The sequence below is a fragment of the Dendrobates tinctorius genome, unplaced genomic scaffold, assembly GCF_039654945.1.
Source record: "Dendrobates tinctorius isolate UK_male_01 unplaced genomic scaffold, ASM3965494v1 ptg000049l, whole genome shotgun sequence".
Lineage (NCBI taxonomy): Eukaryota > Metazoa > Chordata > Amphibia > Anura > Dendrobatidae > Dendrobates > Dendrobates tinctorius.
Window position 1 is genome coordinate 22,191,919 of NW_027361717.1, and position 21,026 is coordinate 22,212,944.

General features: G+C 44.0%; 1 protein-coding gene across 3 annotated transcripts in view; it reads left to right on the forward strand.

Moving 5' to 3' along the window:
* RYK (receptor like tyrosine kinase) overlaps positions 1–21,026 on the forward strand; it is a 165,447-nt gene that overhangs the window by 122,225 nt on the left and 22,196 nt on the right. For all 3 annotated transcript variants that reach the window (XM_073576532.1, XM_073576533.1, XM_073576535.1), the window contains 3 exons: positions 48–180; positions 19,042–19,151; positions 19,382–19,541. In XM_073576532.1, the coding sequence (XP_073432633.1) occupies positions 48–180; positions 19,042–19,151; positions 19,382–19,541 (403 nt within the window). The remainder of the gene's footprint in view (positions 1–47; positions 181–19,041; positions 19,152–19,381; positions 19,542–21,026) is intronic.

A 21,026-nucleotide genomic window follows, 5' to 3' on the forward strand; every position in this document is an offset into this window, starting at 1 on the left:
ATATATATATATATATATATATATCTCTCACCTTTTTGTTTTTTTAGGAATCTTCTCCCCATCGGTCATGTCTGTATAGAAGATGGCGAAAAACCAATGGTGTTGCTGCCTTTTATGAACTGGGGAAATCTGAAGCTGTTCCTGCGGCAGTGTAAGCTGGTGGAGGCCAACAACCCACAGGTATCAACATTAGTGACCGCGTCTTCATAATCGTAACACTGTCAGAATTTGCAAGCATAAATTGATTGGCTGTGCCGATTTGACATTCACTGTCTTTCAGTTTATGCTGCAGATATTAAATCGACTGTGCCATAAACAAAAATCATTATTCCAAGAAGTAATACTTAAAATGCAAAGTTTAACAACTGGATGTGTTAAAAAATAATTTCTGTGCTGTTATCTTATAAATGTGCCCCTACTATGTACTAATCTTTGTTCGGTCCAACCATGCAGAACTGCTGCAGTTCATGGTCATGCACATGTCACAGCTCCTGGCCAGAAGGAGTTGTATAACACTTTTGATAAGTGAGTATACAGCTGAAACAGCAGGAGATCACAGTTGCTGCTTTCTGAAGTAACACATTTCCCTGCCTGTTTTATCACAGGCGTGAGTTTCTGCCGCATGACCAGTCCTGTGAGCTCATCATAAATCAAAGCCGTGACATATAAGCTCAGCCGCTGCTGGTGCATCTGCATCACTGACTTGATTTATGATAACCTCAGAGGGCTAGAGACAGGGCAGAAACAGTCACTCATGTTACGCCAGGCAGGGAAAGGTATTAGAACAGAAAGCAGCAGCTGCAAGCCCCTGCTATTTTTCCCATATATTCGCTTATCACAATTGATTGATTGATGCTTGCCCCCCTGGCCAATAACTGAGGTATCTGCCGGCCATGAACTGGAGCAGCTCTATATGGTCAGGCACAGCCATTACACAGTAAGTAGCAGGGGCATAGTTCTAAGATTATCTTAGCACAGGAACATTTTTTAATACATCAAATTGTTTAAAATGCGCTTTGTTTGTGGGACAATCCCTTTGCCAGTGGATTTCACCAATTGTAATAGAGCACTTGAAATCTGCGTTAAATACCTTTTGAAGCCTATACAAATTGTGCAAATTAATTGTACACTGTCCTGCTAACTCTGCACTAGGAACAAATCTACCTGATGTATCAGCCACATCACGTTCAGTGCTAGGAGCCGCTGACGATACAGATCAGTGCTGTGAGGCAGGAGAGAATGTCATGTGTCCGATACAATGTGCAAGCAAACACCGCGCTTCCTGAGCATTGTCCCTATTACTATGTGGTCTATGGAGGTAAACATGGTCAGTCAGTGCAGGAAATGCAGAATTTCCTGTGCTCATGTTAAAAATTCACCTGCTTTAGTCTTGTGTCCCTGATGTCCTGAAGCTGTCAGGCAGTTTCTTTATTTCCACCGGAAAGTAATGTACAGTAGTTTCCCACATAAAAAAAGAGCACACACTCAGGCTTGTTTAGTAATGAAAGTTGTATCAGAACAATCCCATCACATTTGCCTTTTTCTATCTGTTGTCTTAGAGAAGTCCTGTAATATATATTTTGCTTTAAGGAGTATCAGTCATTTTATTTTTTCTTTCCTGCAGAAATCAATAGTATACGTGAAAATGAGAAACTTTGTAATGTTTTATCAGAGAAATTTTCTTCTTTCTCCTCCTGGCGTGATCTTCACTGCTGATGATTGTGTGTGTGTGAATGTGCCGCTACTCCCTTTCTTGCAGTCGGCACATGTATTGCTGAAGTTTATGGAGCATTGTCTTCATGTTTTCCTTCTATTCTGAGGAAAGCAGCAGGTTCTCGTGTAGTGCACAGAAGCCTCGCTCATGTATTAGTAAGTTCATTGGCGTGCCTGAGCAGGAATTTATGCTCTATGGATCGCTCTCCGTGAACCTAGACAGGTTTTTTTCCCCGTGGGCCTTTACTTTAATTTATATGACAGATTTTCCCTGATTATGAAACTCTGAACGTCACAAAACTATTCCCCAAGCTTAACCCATAAAGTAAGGTGTCAGCCCATGGATTAAATCATTTGATTCACTGTTGATCCCTTCCCACATGGTCACTGCTACCTTTACATGGAGAAAGTACCAGTATACCAAGCCCAAAGTGTACGTGCCGTGCCAAGCTACAAGTCCACCTGTGTGCTCTGTACACCCTATCAGGGTGGGTTCTACCCATCTTTATGTTGCGTTTCTTTTTTGCCACCCAATCTGTGAGAAGCATAATGAAGAGCCATAGACACGGATTCCAGCAATGTGTCACTTACGGTGTTACTTTCTGAAGTTTTGATGACATCTCTATTTCATAAGCATAAGATTATGACTAGAAGACTAGTAAACCTGCTGTTATTCCTGAGCTCTGTATAACCCTACCTCTACCACTGATTGGCAGTTATATGAGCACACTGTGCATAGGCAGAAAGCTACCAATCAGTGGTGTGGATGAGGTTATACACAGTTCCGCATTCCTAGCACAAGTATTTCTGCAGCAGAGAAAACAGGGATTTTATCAAAATGACAGCAAGCAGCCCTGTAAGTAACACGTTGCTGGAATCATTCTTTGCTCCTGTATTTTGCTGCTCTTAGATGAGGAAGCAAAAATTTGGTGACAGATTCCCTTTAAGTGGTCATGTCTGTAATGTGTTCAGATATACTTTTCAAAGTTTCATTCCTGATGTGAATAGACCCAGAAGATAAGACTTATTCTGACTTTGATCTGTGAAGCCTCCAGAACGGCTTGGACATACCAGTAAATGTAAGCGTTGCAGGGTGTAGGACCATTTTGAAGTTGTTTTATAGAAGTCCTGAGGTGGCAGGTTGTGCTTGGCAGTATTGGTCACAGCGGTCAGGTCAGCCATCGTTGACATATACACCCACACACCGAGGACTGTTCAGTCCTACATATCTACAATAGTCCCGGCAGGTTGTTGAGTGGCGCTTGTGACTAGAGACCTGTGGCCGCGGGCTGTTCCTCGTTAGTTATTGCTGGAGGACAGCCATATATTGGGTCCCGCTGTATAGACACCTGTAAAGCTGAGCACACACCTGGATGTAGACATTCTTCACTCTACATTCTTGCAGATCTTATTTTGACCCCGTAATTTCTTAGAATTGATTTTGTCTCTGAGGAATATTCTTCATGCTGCACAGATCCACTCCATGACTAATGTGTGTCTAGTTATCTTTACATCAGCTCTGTTTGCATAAAGCTGAAGAATGTAAACCATCGGAAGCATCTACCGGGACATGCCACGGGAAAGCGGCCTTTGTGTAAGCATTAGGGAGATCATGGTGATAGTGGTGCCAATTGTCGGTCTGGGAAGATGAGGTTCAGGTCCATTTAACCCCTTTCTGATATCAGACGTAATATTCCATCTGTGTAACCTGAGCCTATCTGACCAGGTACGGATTATTACGTCATTGTGATCAGCCACGCACACTGGGGGTGCGCGGGCGATCGCCGCCGGGTGTCAGCTGATTCTGACAGCTGACACCCGGCACTACGTGCACTTTTACCCCCAAAAGATTGCATCGTTCCGGAAGCCGGCACAGGGCTTACAGCCCTTCTGCCTTTGGATCAGAGACCCCGCAGAGTGACATGGGGTCCCAATCGTTGCAGTGGTGACCCGATGTCACCAGGGCTGTGGAGTCGGTAAGCCAAACCTGCGACTCCGACTCTTCAATTTCCCTGCCACCGACTCCACGACTCCGACTCCAACATATATTGCTTATATTTAAGTGAAAAATGTATTGTAGTACAATGTGAACATCAGACATTTAATCATTTTTATGATGCAATAATCAAGACATTTAGAACATAATATATATTTATTAGAAAACAACTTTAGAACACAAAAAACTGTAATAAATTGTAAATATGTAATACACTATGTAATATGGATTACATATATATATATATATATATATATATATATATATAACACTATGTAATAAACTATGTAAGTGGCAAAAAACAGTTTTCAACAAAAACATACTAAATAACATTTGTGCAGTCTATGAATTTGTTCTAAGAAATAGAATTGCCTCCATCAGATCGTCCTTCATAGATTACCTAAAATCTGACCTAATAATTTTAAGGCCAGAGAACAACCTCTCTACACTAACTTGGGTTGGAGGCAAAGCCGTAACCACATGGGCAACATCTCTAACAATTTCCAAATATAAAGGAATTGCCTCATGCACAGTCAGTTTTGATGAACGGTTGAATTTTTCTTTGAGAGCAAGTGAAACATTTTGCTGAAATATGGTCAATCTGCTTGCTATAGGAGACGGAGTGAAATCTTTTTCCTTGCAGCAACGCTTTGCCTGCTCCATATCATCCAAATACTTGTCAAAGTCAAACTCCTCATCTGATGAGGATGAAGATATGGCAGCAGTAGCACTGTCAGGACCCAAGTCCTCTTGCGCCTGGCAGTCCTCCTGTAGGCCACTCATCCTAACTGCTACCTCAGTCAGAGCTTCTTTTCCTTTAGTAAGCTGTTGATCATCAAGCAATATATATGATGACTTGGGTCCACATAAAGCTGCCAGCAAAATTTTGTTTTCCAATAGCTGTGTCTCTCCGTTTCATTGAAGCAGAAATGCCATCTGCGATTAAAATTTAAATCTCCTCTTTGGGACAGGCAAAATAGAAAGCTATTCCACTCCCTTATGAAAATGCCAGGAGTTAAATCTTCAGCTTGTCATTTTTTAGTCACGGTAAATAGGTGATTAAGCAATTCCTTCAATTCAGCCACCTGTGTCCATTGACCTTCATTTAGGGTTACCTGAGGGTTCGCCATATCTATAAGAAACGGTTTTAGCCAGGATCAAAACTAGGGGGGGGGGGCAGAACCTCATACTGTTCCGCAGAAGCTCATACTGCACACCTCAGCTGCTGCAGAACCTTATACTGCACACCCCTACACTTGAAAATAAAGCCTGCACCTTAAGATGTGGTGAATGCAGTCTATTTATTCCAACTATCAATTGATGTTGATGTGTTACTGAAGACGAGCAATGCCTGTCCTGGGCGTCATTTTGGGTAGCTATGAGGTGTACCTGACTGGTGCTAAAAAAAAAAGGAGTGTTAGTCTGTGTGCTACCCGGCTTTCATTCTTTTTGGTACAGATATGGATGGATAGAGCAGATTTCTAATCTGCTTTTGCTATTAAAAACATTATCTATGAGCTCAAAAACCTTTCAGGTTATGCGGTTTTTTAAAAAGCTGATCTGCTTTTGCAGCTGAAAAACGTATCCTCAAAAAATGCAGCAAAAACGCTGTGTGTGAATGTAGCCTTAGATCAGGAATAGAACAGCCATTTATAGGACATTTCATAACTTTCCCAAATTCCTATGAAAAAATATTCAGCACATTCTGCATTGAACTACTATACCCAATTTATTATATATTTTAGGAGTCTGAGTCGGTCCATTTTATTCCGACTCCTCCAAAATGAGCTCCGACTCCACAGCCCTGGTTGTCACGACGACATCCAGGTCACCAGAGCGAGGAACCTTGCTGATCATGCGCAGTGCATGATGAGCAAGTCTCTGTCAGTGCAGCGCTGACAGCTTCTGTGGCATGCACATACTGTTTCATGTGCGTGTTATAGAAGCGATCAACCTGCAAAAAATGATAGTCCCCATAGTGGAACAAGGTAAAAACGTTTGAAAAATAAAAAAATGTGAAATTGTGAAAATATTTGTAAAAAATCAAAAATAGTTAAATACATATTGATTTTTTTTATATCACTAAATATTTAAATGAAAAAAAATCTAAACAATAAAAGTACACATATTTGGTATCACTGCGTCCCGACCTATAAAACTGTCGCACTAGTTAACCCCTTTAGTGAACACCATAAATAAAGCAAAAAACAAAGCATTGTTTTGGCTTACCACACCGCCAAACAAAAAGTGGAATAACACGCGATCAAAAAGACGGATATAAATAAACATGGGGTATCGCTGTAATCATACTGACCCGAAGAATAAAACTGCCTTATCAATTTTACCACACGTGGAACAATATAAATGCCCCCCCCCAAAAAAAAAAATTCTTGAATTGCTGTTTTTTGTTCATTCTGCCTCCCAAAAATCAGAATAGAAAGCAATCAAAAAATGTCATTTCCCCAAAATGGTACCAATAAAAACGTCAACTCGTCCAACAAAAAAATTACCTCACATGACTCTGTAGGCCAAAATATTGAATAATTAGTGATGCAAAAACTATTTTTTGCTATAAAAAGCATCTTTTAGGGTGTTACAGCTGCCAAACAGAAAAACCCGCTATAAGGCTATGTGCACACAGTGCGGATCCTCCCGCGCGGATTTTACTAAATCCGCAGGTTAAATGACCTGCATTTTTCCTGCGGATTTAGTGCATTTTTTGTGCGGTTTTACTGCCGTTTTTGTGTGGTTTTCCACCTGCGGATTTGTAGAATGGAGCAGGTGGAAAACTGCAGCAAAACCGCACAAAAGTGACATGCTGCTTCTTTTATTCCGCACGAAATCCGTGCGGAAAAATCCGCAGCATGTGCACAGCGGGTTTTTTTTTTGCATAGGCTATAATGGTACTGTACATCACCTGCAGTTCTGCTGCGGATCCGCAGGGCCAAATCCACTCAATGCCGACTTTTATTCCCCATTGACTTGCTTTGGGGTCGGGTTTCGGACGAAACTCCGACTTTTTTTTGCCCTAGTCGGACCAGTTTCATCCGACTCAAATTTTGTTTCAGTCGGGTTTCACGAAACCCGATCCGACCAAAGTCGCTCAACTCTAGTCCTGATATTTCTGGTACCGGAGATGTCAGTGTCTGTGTATGAAACTTGCAGCACACATGTGGCATCTATGTGCCGCATCAGTACCACACGGACGAGCGCCAGGAAAGAAGCGTGACAGTAAGCGCCGCGTGCAGAACACGGCTGTCATCATTCTCCCCTGCTCTGCTGGCGATCGGCGCGAGCATGGTAGAATCATATGTTACATTTAAGTGATAAAAGAGACAGCCCTCGTCTCCTGTGATAAAAATATTTGAATTTATTCGGTCGTCCATGACAGCACCACCTGAGAGAGGGGATCCGCCCTTCAGGAACAGGAAACCTACAGATACAAAAGGGCGGCACCTCTCCCACGCATCAGTTGGTTTCCTGTTCCTATAGGACGGGACTTCCTACAGATGGTCCATCATGGAGTCGTCGAGGGATTCCCAGGCCGGCTGACCGACCCAGGTAGCGGGGGGGGTCTCCTACCTCGGTCAAGCTCGGGTCCCTGGATGCGCCACGGTGGGGCCGGGTAGGTCACCACGACAGTGGTTGGAGCAGGCGGAGCAGAGGGTCCGGTGGACAGCCGTCTCCATAGGGCCGGCACAAGGTATGTATGACCCCTGGAACCCCTCCTGTTGCATTCACCCGGTCTCCGCTTGCTCCTCTCTCTCTCTCGCCGGGGGCTGGCGGTCGCGCCTGTGCGGCGGGCGCAGGTCGGCGCATGTGGGGACGGCAGGCATTCCGGGGGCGCCGTGCCGGCTCCTTTCCGCGCGCTCCCGCGGTCTTGATCGCGCGGCGGAAGTGACGCAGCGGAAGGGGCGGGGCCGGGAACGCCGAAACCGGAAGTCGGGTGCCGGCCGGCTTTCCGGGATGCGCCGCCAGTGCTCGGCGGTCTGGGGCGGCGCGCGGTACCCGGGGGGGGGGGGGGGACGGAGCGTGTGGGGGGGAGTCGCGGGGGGGGAGGACACGGGGGGAGGTGCCGCGCCAGAGCCCTGCTGACCCGGACACTGTGGGAGGCACTAAAAGCACAGGAGGTGACGCTGCTGGGGTGCTTCTGAAGGCCCAGCAATGGATTCGACAGAAGCCCCCACAGAGCAGCAGGACGAGGCGCAGGAGCGCCCAGAGAAACAGGCCACAGTGAATTCACATGCGAGTGGCCAGCAGAAGAAGAAACGGACGGGCGAACAAAGCCACAGAAGTTCCTCCAGGCTAAAGGACCCTCCTGCCTCCCTCCGTGACCCGGTACCTGCCTCATCTGCATGGGTAAGAGATCTCCGTGAATGTACCCTGATGCAGTGTTTTATTTTGTTCTTTCGCAGGCAAGGAAAGCTACGGGGAAGCAGAAGCACAGGGAATGTGCCCTCTGTAATTGCCCTTTGCCAGACGGCCACCCTAAAAAGTTGTGTCAGCCATGCGTGCGACAAACGGTAGGGGTTGGATAGGGGTACCCTAGGGGTAGATTGACAGGCCCTTACACTCTTCCCCGTCCATACAGGTGGCGGAAGAAACACCGGACTTCACCACAAGCCTGAGGGAGATAATCAGGACAGAAATGAAGGCCCTATCTAAAAAAGACTCCTCTAAGGGAAGAGATGTTAACCTCTCTGGTTCAGAGTCCTCGGCCGCACCTGGAATCGATATCTCCTCAGATTCCCCGGCCTCCACTTCATCATCTTCAGAGGAAGACTCGAGCCGTTTCTGCTTTCCCTTAGACCAGATGGATAAGTTAGTTAAAGCAGTAAGGTCCACCATGGGGGTAGCAGACACAAAACCGGAACTTTCGGCACAGGACGTGATGTTCGGAGGCCTAGATCCCAGAAAGCGCAGATCCTTCCCGTTGAATGATAAAGTCCAGAACCTAATAGATAGAGAATGGAAAAAGCCTGAAAAAAGAGGTTCTTTGCCACCTGCCTTCAAACGAAGGTACCCGTTTGATGACCCAGTGGTAACCAAATGGGACAAGGCCCCTAAGCTGGACGCGGCAGTGGCCAAAGCCTCCAAAAAGTCCTCCATACCTTTCGATGACATGGCCTCCTTAAAAGACCCGCTAGATAAAAAAGCGGATTCTTTTCTGAAAGGAACATGGGAGATGTCAGCGGGTGCCTTGAGACCAGCGGTAGCGGCCACATGTACGGCCAGATCCTTGATGGTCTGGCTGGATCAGCTGGATTCCCAATTGAAGGATGGAACCTCAAGAGCATACATTCGAAAAGCTTTACCAGTTATCCAAAGTGCTGCTGCTTTTCTGGCTGATGCGTCAGCAGATTCTGCGAGGATGGCGGCTAGGACCGCAGGTTTATCCAACGCAGCTCGAAGGGCTCTCTGGTTAAAATGCTGGCCAGGAGACATCCAGGCCAGATCTCGACTCTGTTCCATTCCTTGTGAGGGCGAATACCTGTTTGGGCCCGTCCTGGATGAACTTTTAGAGAAGGCCGGGGACGATAAAAAGAAGTTCCCCAGTCTGCCGAACCCCTCTTTTAGACGCCCCTTTACCAGGAAAGGATATTTCCGTAGGAGGCTGTCCAGGGATCAGGGCAGATGGGACGACAAAAGAAGGAGAGGTACTGGATTCATGTTCGGAGGAGGGGGGCGCCAGGAAGGTCCAGCACGGGACACTAAAAAGCCGCCCCAATGACTAGTTGCTCCGGTAGGGGGGAGACTAGCTGCCTTCTACCCGGCCTGGGCATTAATCTCTAATAGCAACTGGATACTGGGGGTGGTAACTGCGGGCCTACGACTAGAATTCTCCCGGGTTCCCCAAGATCGTTTTAAGGTCACTCCTCTTAGGTCATCCTCATCAGAACAGTCTGCCCTGGAAGCTGAAGTTCGGGATCTTTGCCATAAAAAGGTCCTAACTAAAGTTCCAGAGGAAGAAAGGGGGAAAGGTTTCTACTCCCCTTTGTTCCTGGTCCGCAAGCCAGACAGTTCCTTTAGGACCATAATAAATCTTAAATCCCTCAATGAATTCCTGGTCACACGTCCATTTAAGATGGAAACAATTAATTCAACAATAAAATTACTGTTTCAAAACTGCTTCATGGTGGTGTTAGATTTGAAAGATGCCTACTACCATATACCCATTCATGCAGATCATCAGAGTTTTCTCAGAGTGGCAGTGCAGTTAGATGGGTCAGTTCAACATTTCCAGTATGCGGCCCTCCCCTTTGGGGTGGCAGTCGCTCCCCGTGTGTTTACTAAAGTAGTAGCAGAAGTTATGGCCCATCTACGTGAATCAGACATTTTAGTAGTTCCCTACTTAGATGACTTCTTGATTGTAGGGAAAACGGCTAACCATTGTTTGCAACAGCTACAAAGGGCAAGGTCTGCCCTAGAACGGTTAGGATGGCTGCTTAACATTAAAAAATCTCGGTTACAGCCGATGAGAATCCAACATTTCTTGGGCCTCATCCTAGATTCCGAAAAACAGGAATGCCGTCTGCCGTCGGAGAAGCTGGTTCGCCTACACTATCGGGGCCATCATGTGCGAGTGTTCTCCGACAATCTGGTCACCGTAGCGTATATCAACCACCAAAGCGGGACCCGTTCCAAATCCCTGATGAATGTAGCAGAACGGCTGTTCCAGCTAGCAGAGCAGCATTTCCTATCATTAACAGCTCTACATATAAAGGGGAAAGAAAACACCACGGCAGATTTCCTGAGCCGCAATCTCTTAAGGCAAGGAGAATGGTCCCTAAAAAACTCTATCTTCGACCTGATTGTACAGAAGTGGGGACTGCCAGAGATAGATCTCTTCGCCACCAAGGAAAACAGGAAAGTAAGGCAATTTTGCTCACTAAATCCCAGAGAAGACCCCCTGGCGGTAGACTCCTTGCTGATAAAGTGGGATTTCGGGCTATCCTATGCCTTCCCTCCCCTATCGCTATTACTTCTAGTGGTGAGGAAAATCAGGAGAGACAGAGCGAAAGTTATAGTGATCGCTCCGTTTTGGCCCAGGAGGGCTTGGTTCTCATGCCTCAGGACCATGTCAGTGTCCGATCCTTGGGTCCTGCCGGAGATCCCGGATCTCCTATCCCAGGGCCCAGTCTTTCATCCTCAGGTGGCTGGCCTACATCTGACGGCGTGGAGTTTGAACGGACACTGCTGAAAGATAAAGGCTTCTCCCCAGACCTGGTTGACACTCTACTTAAAAGTAGAAAGATCACTACTACCAAGATCTATGTCAGAATTTGGAAGAGATTCCTAAAGAACTCTAGAGTAGTCGCTGGGGGTTCGGCTCCTATAAATCAAATCTTAGAATTTCTTCAGAAAGGTCTAGAAATGGGGCTCTCCACTAGTACCCTCAAAGTACAAGCTTCAGCCTTGGGGGCCCTCTTTAGCTGCAACATCGCGGGTAATTACTGGGTCAGTAGATTCATCAAGGCAGCAGGTAGATCCAGGCCAGTGGTGAAGGATAGATTCATGCCATGGGACTTGAACCTAGTCCTCACAGCCATGACAGAAGCTCCATTCGAACCCATCTCATCAGCCTCTATAAAAAACCTGTCCCTCAAGGTAGCCTTCCTGGTAGCTCTAACCTCAGCTCGTAGAGTAAGCGACATCCAGGCATTATCTAGGCGTCCTCCTTATTTACAGTTTAAGGACGATAGGGTAATACTCAGACCTGACCCGGCGTACTTACCGAAGGTAGTTTCTAGCTTTCATAGAACACAGGAAATAGTCCTTCCATCCTTCCTCCCTAATCCAGCTAATGAGAAGGAAGAGAAATTACACACCTTAGATGTTAGAGAATGCCTTAAAGAATATCTGGCGGTTACTGACCCCTGGAAAAAGGAGAATGCCCTATTTATCTCCCATCAAGGTCCCAGGAAAGGCTGTAGAGTGTCAAAAAATACACTAGCTAGGTGGATTAGAGAGGCTATTTCAATTGCATACACCTCAAAGGGCAGACCAGCACCTGCAAAACTGAGGGCGCATTCCACCAGAGCCATGGCGTCCTCGTGGGCCGAGAGATCAGAAGTCTCCATTGACCAGATATGTAAGGCGGCTACTTGGTCCTCTCCGAGCACCTTTTATAATCATTATAGGCTAGACTTGGGTGCTTCCACAGACCTCTCTTTTGGTATAAGGGTACTGCAGGCTGTAGTCCCTCCCTAAAATAGTTATTACTCTCTGTAAATCTCTCAGGTGGTGCTGTCATGGACGACCGAATAAAGTCTTAGTTACTCACCGGTTAACGGTATTTTTCGGAGTCCATGACAGCACCCGTATATTCCCCCCCCTTTTGTAGTTTAAATTTGGATATGCACTTCTTTCTCTTATATGTACACTAGTAAGGAATAGTTGTATAAAAAACACTGTGTATAAATTTTGCTATTAACCATTGTGGTCCTCTTGTGCTCTGTAATCCAACTGATGCGTGGGAGAGGTGCCGCCCTTTTGCATCTGTAGGTTTCCTGTTCCTGAAGGGCGGATCCCCTCTCTCAGGTGGTGCTGTCATGGACTCCGAAAAATACCGTTAACCGGTGAGTAACTAAGACTTTTTCCTGGCTGGTTACAGACAATGCAGGCGAACCCACACAGTTTTTATTTATAGCGGAGGCAGCGGCTGATGAATACTCCCATCAGCCGCTCCTGCTGTCACTGTTATTAGCAGCAGCAGGGGTAGGCTGATGGGAGTAATAGTCCCATCAGCTGCAGCCTGCTGTCTCTCTTATCACTTAAATGTAGCTCTCATCGTTCTCCCCTGCTCGCGCCGATTGCCGGCAGAGCAGGGGAGAATGATGAGAGCCGTGTTCAGCACCCAGTGCTGGGGAACAGCGCTTACTGCAACGCTTCTTCCATGGTGCCGATGCGTATCACTCGGATGACATCCATGTGTGTTATGCGTATGCACGTGTGCGGGACGTTTTGTGGGCCGTGCAACATTAAAAAACAGGCAGGTCAGCGTGTTTTGCCCACGGACACGTGGTCCATGGAAACACTCTGACATGTGAACAGACTCATTCACTTGAAATAGTGCTTCATTCCTCCCGAGTGTCTCCGCATGGCTAAGTAGTACTATACAGCCACATATGGGGTATTGCTACGTTAAGTAGAAATTGTGGGACAAATTTTAGTGCCATTTTTACCCACTTCCTGTGTGAAAATGTAAAATCTTTGGCTAAAGCAAAATTTTGGTGGTAAAAATGTACCGTAGTTATTTTGTCTTTGCTGCCCAATGGTATAAAATTCTGTGACACACCCATGGTGTCAGTATGATCATTGCACCCCTAGATGAATTTATTGGGGAGTGTAGTTTGTAAAATGAGTTCACATATAGAGGGTTTCTGTTCTGGCACCTCAGGGGCTCTGCCAATGTGACATGGCACCCTCAAACCATTCCACCAAAATCTGAACTCCAACATGACGCCTCTTCCCTTCTGAGCTTTGCACTGTGCCTCAAAAGTAGTATTCCTACATATGGGGTATCAGCGTACTCAAGATAAATTGCACAACAACTTTTGGGGTCCAATTTCTCCTGCTACCCTTGGTAAAATAAAAAAAAAAAAATCGGCGGCAAAAGGATTATTTTTGTGTAAAAACATTTTTTTATTTTCACGGCTCTACGTTATAAACTTCTGTGAAGCACCTGGGGGTTCAAAATGCTCACCACACTTCTAGATAAGTTCCTTGGGGGTCTAGTTTCCAAAATGGTGTCACTTGTGGGGGGTTTCCACTGTTTAGGCACATCAGGGGCTCGCCAAATGCGACATGGTGTCCGATCTCAATTCCAGCCAATTTTTGCGTTGAAAAAGTGAAACTGTGCTCCTTCCCTTCCGAGCTCTGCCATGCGCCCAAACAGTGGTTTACCTGCACATATGAGGTATCTGTGCACTAAGGACAAATTGCACAACAACTTTTGGGGTCAAATTTCTCCTGTTACCCTTAGTAAAATAAATTAAATTGGATCTGAAATAACTTTTTTGTGGGGAAAAAAAGTTAAATGTTCATTTTTTTTAAACATTTCAAAAATTCCTGTGAAGCACCTGAAGGGTTAATAAACTTCTTGAATGTGGTTTTGAGCACCTTGAGGGGTGCAGTTTTTAGAATGGTGTCACTTTTGGGTATTTTCCATCATATAGACCCTTCAAAGTGACTTCTGTGATGTGGTCCCTAAAAAAAAAAATGGTGTTGTAAAAATGAGAAATCGCTGTTTAACATTTAACCCTTATAACGTCCTAACAACAACAAAAAAATTGTTTCCAATATTGTGCTGATGTAAAGTAGACATGTGGGAAGTGTTATTTATTAAATATTTTGTGTGACACTACTCTGTGATTTAAAGGCATAAAAATTCAAAGTTGGAAAATTGCAAAATTTTTGTCGAATTTCCATTTTTTTTTCACAAACGCAAGTCATATCAAAGAAATGTTACCACTATCATGAAGTACAATATGTTACGAATAAACATCCTCTGAATCACCGGGATCCACGGAAGCGTTCCAGAGGGACAGTGGTCAGAATTGTAAAAATTGGCCCAGTCATTAACATGCAAACTACCCTAGGGGATAAAGGGGTTAAAGGAAAGCTGTCATCAGACAATGACCTTTTGTTTTTGTGTTACCTGTTTTAAAAAAAAACATTGACAGGTTTATGTACAGTTGGGTCTGGAAACAGTGACCGATCGTTGTGATTTCTGCACTGTATACAACTATTTTCTATTTTAAGGGGTTGAAAAAAATGTCTTGTGAAACTTTTAGGAATTGCAACCATTTTTCTACAAAGCCTCATTTAAGGGGCTGAAAAGTAATTGGACAAATTAACTTTGCCATAAATAAAATGTTAATTTGTAATGCTTTGTAGAGAATCCTTTTCAGTCAACGTCTGCCTGAAGTCTGGAAGTCATGGATGTCACCAAAATGTTGGGTTGCGGATTTTTCTGTTGTAAGAGAACCTGTCAGCAGGATTTAGCCCTATAAACTAAAGGCTTGGCCATAATGGCACTGTAATGCTGATTAATATGGTATCTGATGTTAAGGGATCCAATCAGTGGCTGTTGAATACTCACCTTGTGAAATTTTCATAAAATGAAGTCTTTTGTGCTTCGGTGCCCCCCCACCAGCCTCCTCGGCTTCTTGTAACAGGTCACTGATTATTCAGTGACCTGCCTCCTTTTTATTATTCCGTGCCACCGCCATTGTTGTGTGGCTCCTTTCATTGCATGTTGTGGGTTCACAGCAACAGATTCCAAATGCAAATTCCACACCTGGAGTTATCTCCAGACCTTAACACTGGCCACTGCAGGGTTTTTTAAAGTCAAACTTCCTTTTATTTCAGGATGAGTTTCCATGTGTTTTCTTATGAGCTGAGGCAGGATTACAATGACTGGTAACACCTCTATATACAGCTGATAACACAGGATCCACCAATCACAATGGTCGGTCACAGCTGACCCTGCTCCCTCTCTCTTCACAATGACCTCAGCACACGCTCATTAGACACTTCAATAAAAAAAAAGATTGCTTTCAGATCTGACCATCAAGGTTAATGTATACATGTGTTATTTCATGAACCAAAAGAAAATGAATGTAAAATTGCAAAATTCTGTGTTTTAGTTTTAATAGATTGTGATATGCAAAGAAAATGGCAAAAATAAAAATGCATTTAACACACAAATCTTATGAGTACAGTAGGTCGTTTTTTTCACTAGCCTTTTTAGGTGGTGATGGATGTCGGCGATGAAATGCGTGTCTGAAGTGGGAGACTACGTTCATCCATTGCATGTTTTGCTGAAGGGCTTCCAGTGCCCTGTTTTCTCCAAAACAGGGAGGATCCCAAAGGTTACGCTTGGTTATCTTAAAAAGCTGCAGAGTTGCCAGCTTACAGAGGAAAACATGAGGATATGAGCTCCAGTCTCAGGAGATACCGGAGGAATGTGTGTATATTTCCACTCTGATAATGTTCTTTAGCGCCGCCGGTTTGCTCAAAGCGCACTGACGATCATGGGCAAAAATTGTGTCCATCACCCTCGGAAAGTCTATATTCTGAAATTTCTGCACACCAACATTCAACTTTGAGTGGGATGTCTTATTGCTTAGTAGGAAAACAAAGTGCGTGTTAATGCAAGAACATGTCAGCAATCCCTATGATTAACGTGTGCAGCGGAGAAGCTTCTTTCTTGTTCATAGCCTTTATATGGCAATAGAGACCTAAGTGTCCTTTTGGCCCCCCGACTGGCAGGTGTACCTCACTAGACTGCCAAAAAAGGGAGCTAGTATTGTATGCTTTTAGAGTCTGCAAAATCCATTAACAAAAAGTAAAGCTAAATGTTTACTTTACCTCCAGAAAGATATGTGTCGAACAGTGTCATCACCCTTAGGCTATTCTGGCATCCATGTAATGGATAAGTCATGTAAACTATTGTATGATGGACTAACCCATCGTGTACTATACCATCCGGGAGGTGTCTGCTGGCTCATAATTTACTCCGCAGCAGGACAACGCTGTAGTCAATGTCTAAGCGTTAAAAAGAACCAGGGGTCCTGGAAGTGATGACACGGCCCCCAAAGAGACCCATCATTATCTAGTTCTCCAATATATTTGGATCGACCTCCCTGCCGAGTTCCTTCGAATTTTGTGCACGAGTATACCTAGATGGACGGATCCTGTTTGGAAAGCAAGGGTGGTTACTCTAAATATTGATCTGATTTATATCTCTTTTCATTCACTGTACGTTTTATTGGTTGATAAAAATAAACTACAAACTTTTTATTTATTTTTTTAACACAAACTTTAGCATTTTTTTCCACACCTACTTAAAATTTTTGTACAGTGTTATATATCCATACACTAATGTGCATACCCATACACAAATATTCATACACACACGCACTAAGGGCTCGCTCACACGAACATATACATTTTTTTTTTCCTCATACTGATTCAATATTAGAAAAATAACGCAGCGTGCAGTACGATTGTCACTGACTCGAACAATGAAGAAGATGGAGAAATTTTGTTCTCCATCTTCTAGTCATGGGAAAGAATCTGATCACACTATGCTGGCACTCTGATCAAACTCGGATCAGAGTCTGATTGGAGTGCCGTTCCAATATTTGATGCCATTCACTGGGAGGAGAGAATATACACTCGCATGAGCCACTAATTTTGGATTCACTTATCCGCGTGTCACAGTCCGAGCACTGACTGACCGCGGGTCTCCTGACTCGAACTAGGCAGCCTCCTAAGTGTATATAATGGATGGACCTTTCCACACACTGACAAACACACGGGCGTATCCACACCTTGCAGATCCCAGCACTTTGAACAGTGCTTTTTGACTTGAGTAAATGGGACCTTACTATGACCTCCTCCTAGGTGCTCTACCTTTTACCTTGTTTCAGAGTCTCCCAAGGTTAATAGGACATTCTCGTTTGGCAAGTCAGTCACAATGTGTGATTTTTCTGATGTGTGGTCCTGCAACTTACTACTCAGTAGCTTCTTTGTGAACATCCGCATTAGTTTGTCAGTACACTACTAATGCATGTGAAGGCTTGACAACTGGCAACTGAGGATAGAATTTTGGCAGAAACTCTTAACTGAAATTTACCTCTGTAAAAAATCTATTTTTTTTTTTTTTTTTTTTTACCAGGGACATGTGTCTTTCAATTTAAAGACACCTGTTGGAACAGGCTGGACCTCTGTAATGCAGGTACACCTGTTCCCAATAATTGGCCTCCAGAGAAGCCAATCAGGACACTGGACAATATATCGCTTGATTTATACAACCCCATCACCTGTCTGATATCACGGATGAGCGGCAACAAATAAAGCGGCCGGATCCTGCCAGCATTCAAACTTACTAAGGGTGGATTTGGCCACTGTTTTTTTTTTTTTTTTTTTGCATGTGTATCCCCTATTGTGAAAATCCTCGTCATAATGGGTATTCTTTGGAGGACCCCTCACCAACTGGGTCTATGATATACTGTAATAGTGGCTTAAGAGCGGAATAAAACTTTTTTTTTTTTTTTTAAATTTCTTATTTCGCCCCTGTTGCGCAGATGTTGGCAATCAAATATTTGGCACCAAATGAGTTAACGTTTAAGTCCAAGTACGTGCTAATAGGGGGGGAGGATTTCTTTGTTTGACGCTGGCCGATTATAAGCAGGCAGCAACTTGAATTGCAGAAGTGTGAAAGTATTACATGGAGTTAATATTTCCATACCTCTATGCTATGTAATAAATCTTTAGTGCCTATTTAGGCTGCACACTTTGGCTGGTTGGACCTCTGGACTTTGGTTATTTGACCCTGATGACATCACAGTTCCTTATGCACTTCTAAGTTGCTGCCTGCTTATGATTGGTCAGTGCCATACAGGAGGCAAAAGTACACGCCCCTACTCCAATTCTGAAATGATGCCAGAAACTTTTCCCTGATTGTCGCCATTGTCTCTCCACCATTAGGTGTGAGGGAACATAAACAGGAGTCGAGCTGGAGAACAATTTGCCCATTGAACGTTCTTGCTCAGGGACCCTTTGCTGCATGTTCTTCGGAAAATGGAAACGTTCACGCATCTGTGTGTTTTATCTCTCTTCCGAGTTTTCATTGCACATTTCTCAGCTCATGTATAGCCAGCTGCTTACCTATTGCTCTAAAATAACATGTCAGTTATCCCCTCACCTTCATGTCTGTGAAAACACGCTAGCTAGTGTGGACAAGTTGTTGTATAGGTTGTCGGATGTTTGATGTGCATGGCATACAAAGCCTGTGCGCTCGCAGATTCCTCGCCACAACTCGCAGAGAACCGAGTCTTGTACACTTACTGTGGATCTATAGGATTTACATCTTTGTGGTATTTTTGCTGTGTTCTTAGAACAACTTTTGTACAAACTTCCCTCCAATGTTCTCGGCTTTATGGCTGCAAATGGTCCCAGTTCACTTTTCCATAAGAGATGGAAACCGGTGTAAAAATCCTGCACTTTGTGCACCATTTCTATTGCATGTAAGAACAGAGGCACCCAATGATCATGTCACATTATAAGGGCCTTGCTGTATAAGACATTAATAATCGGGATTTGGTTTTTATGTTAGATACATATTTTTTTCTTGAATTTCAGCTATCGAGGCTTCTTGGGGTTTTTTCTTTAACTTTTCAGCCACCAGGCCGGCTTATCGACATGGAGACCGGGCAGAATAAGTTGTTGAAAAGTTGTCCTCTTATTGATAGATCTTGGTGTGTTTAACACTGTGATGTCATGTTTTTTCACAATATTTGTTTTCTTTTTCTCTCCTTTAGGCTATTTCCCAGCAAGATCTTGTACACATGGCGATTCAGATAGCCTGCGGGATGAGTTACTTGGCCAGGCGGGAAGTTATCCACAAAGACCTTGCTGCTAGAAATTGTGTGTAAGTAGTTTGGATCTCAGAGCTGGCATCGCTGACTGCGTGTCTTCTATTAATGTGTAGAGTGCCACAGTAGACTGTTCTGCCTATCAATCTAATGCCTATCAATCTAATGGAAACTGAACCAGATGACCCCAAAAAATCACAATGGAATAAACTTTCACTATATCAACCATTTCCATTTACACATTATCACCAACCTTCATATTCATACTAATTTTTGGTTTTCCCAGGATTGACGAGTCTCTCCAGGTAAAGATTACAGATAACGCTCTATCACGAGACCTTTTTCCTATGGATTACCATTGTCTTGGTGACAATGAGAACCGACCGGTACGCTGGATGTCTCTCGAGAGTCTGGTGAACAAAGAGTTTTCCAGTGCTGGCGATGTGGTAAGCTCTTACTTGTTTCCTTCCACAGAGGGTAAGGAATGGTGTATGTTCACATGGGGCAAAATGTTTGCGCCACTATTGAATTGTCATAGGTTTCAGCCTATGCTTTGGAAGGGGTAAAATCCATTATGAAAATCCACAGCATGAATTGACATGCAGATATAAAGCAAGCCCCACACTTGTTTTCAGGTGACTTTGCAGGATTTCCACCCACAACCCTGGACAGACAATCTGCATCATATCCATCCAGGGTAGATATGTTAATTGTGAGGGTGATTGAGCCAGGGCACAACAATGCAGTGGGGCGGGAAGAAAGGAATTTTTTTCATAGTCACCAAAGGTCATAAACTATTATTGTGGGAACTTATTTTTTACAATGTATGTATTTTCAGTATTTTAGTGTATGTATTAATGGGCTAATCACAAGTTATCATCTACTCGCAGGGTAGGGGACAACTAGCTGATTGCTGGGGGATGGCCGCTTGCACCCCAAGTGATATAGATTGGTTGTTGAAACCCAAGACCAGCCCCATGTTGTATGGAGGGGTAGGTGGGCATGTCGAGCATCCATGCCATTTGTTCTCTTCTCCAAATGACAATGAATGGAGAAGAGACCGAGCGCCTGCACCAAGCTCCATATACAACGGGGAGACGAAGTCTGATTCTCAGGGTTCCACATCCCCAATCTTGGGATCATGAAAGACCCCAACATTGTGATCCCCAGCAATCACCAAGTTATTCTCTAGCATACATTTAGGAAATAGCTTTTTGATTTTGGGAAAACACTTTAATGTTTCATTCATTCATTGCTTATTATTATTCAACACATGTCTGCTAAAGAAAGCAGCAGTTTATCCTCCAAATAATTACATTAAAAAATGGCAGCGCTCCAGATGTGAGTGAAAAAACGGCCGTCTTCATGCACCCATTTCAGCTACTCAATATGTGAGCCTCTCTCATGTCATGTTTTCAGGATGTAATACTATATATTCAATAATTGCATATTATTCAATACATAGTTTTTGTCTATTCTACATATTGCTCAAAGGGTGATTCTCAAAACAACTGTATAGCCTTGTTCTGTGTCCCAAAGACCAGATCCTGACCTGTCAGCGTGATCACCAGTCCTGTGGTTAAGTGAAGATGTCCAGTCTTGGAAATAACCCTTTCACAGTCTGTTTCTCTGACTTTCTCCCTCTTTCACACTATGTACATACACATCAGATGCCCCTATATTAGTTCCTAACCATTATAACCTGCAGCTGCCGCTCTGAAGTTGTGTTACTCATGTAATTAATCTTTGGGGCACGTGGCCAAAAGTTGATCTGACTTTCCTAATCCTGCTCTGTATATCCTAAATCATCAGTTTGTAGATTTTTCTCTTTTGTGTTTTCTGTTACCATATGGATTGTCAGTACCTATGGATATGAGAGGAAAGTGACTGATCACAGTTTAATAATGGGAGTATTCTGTAGGTGAGATCCA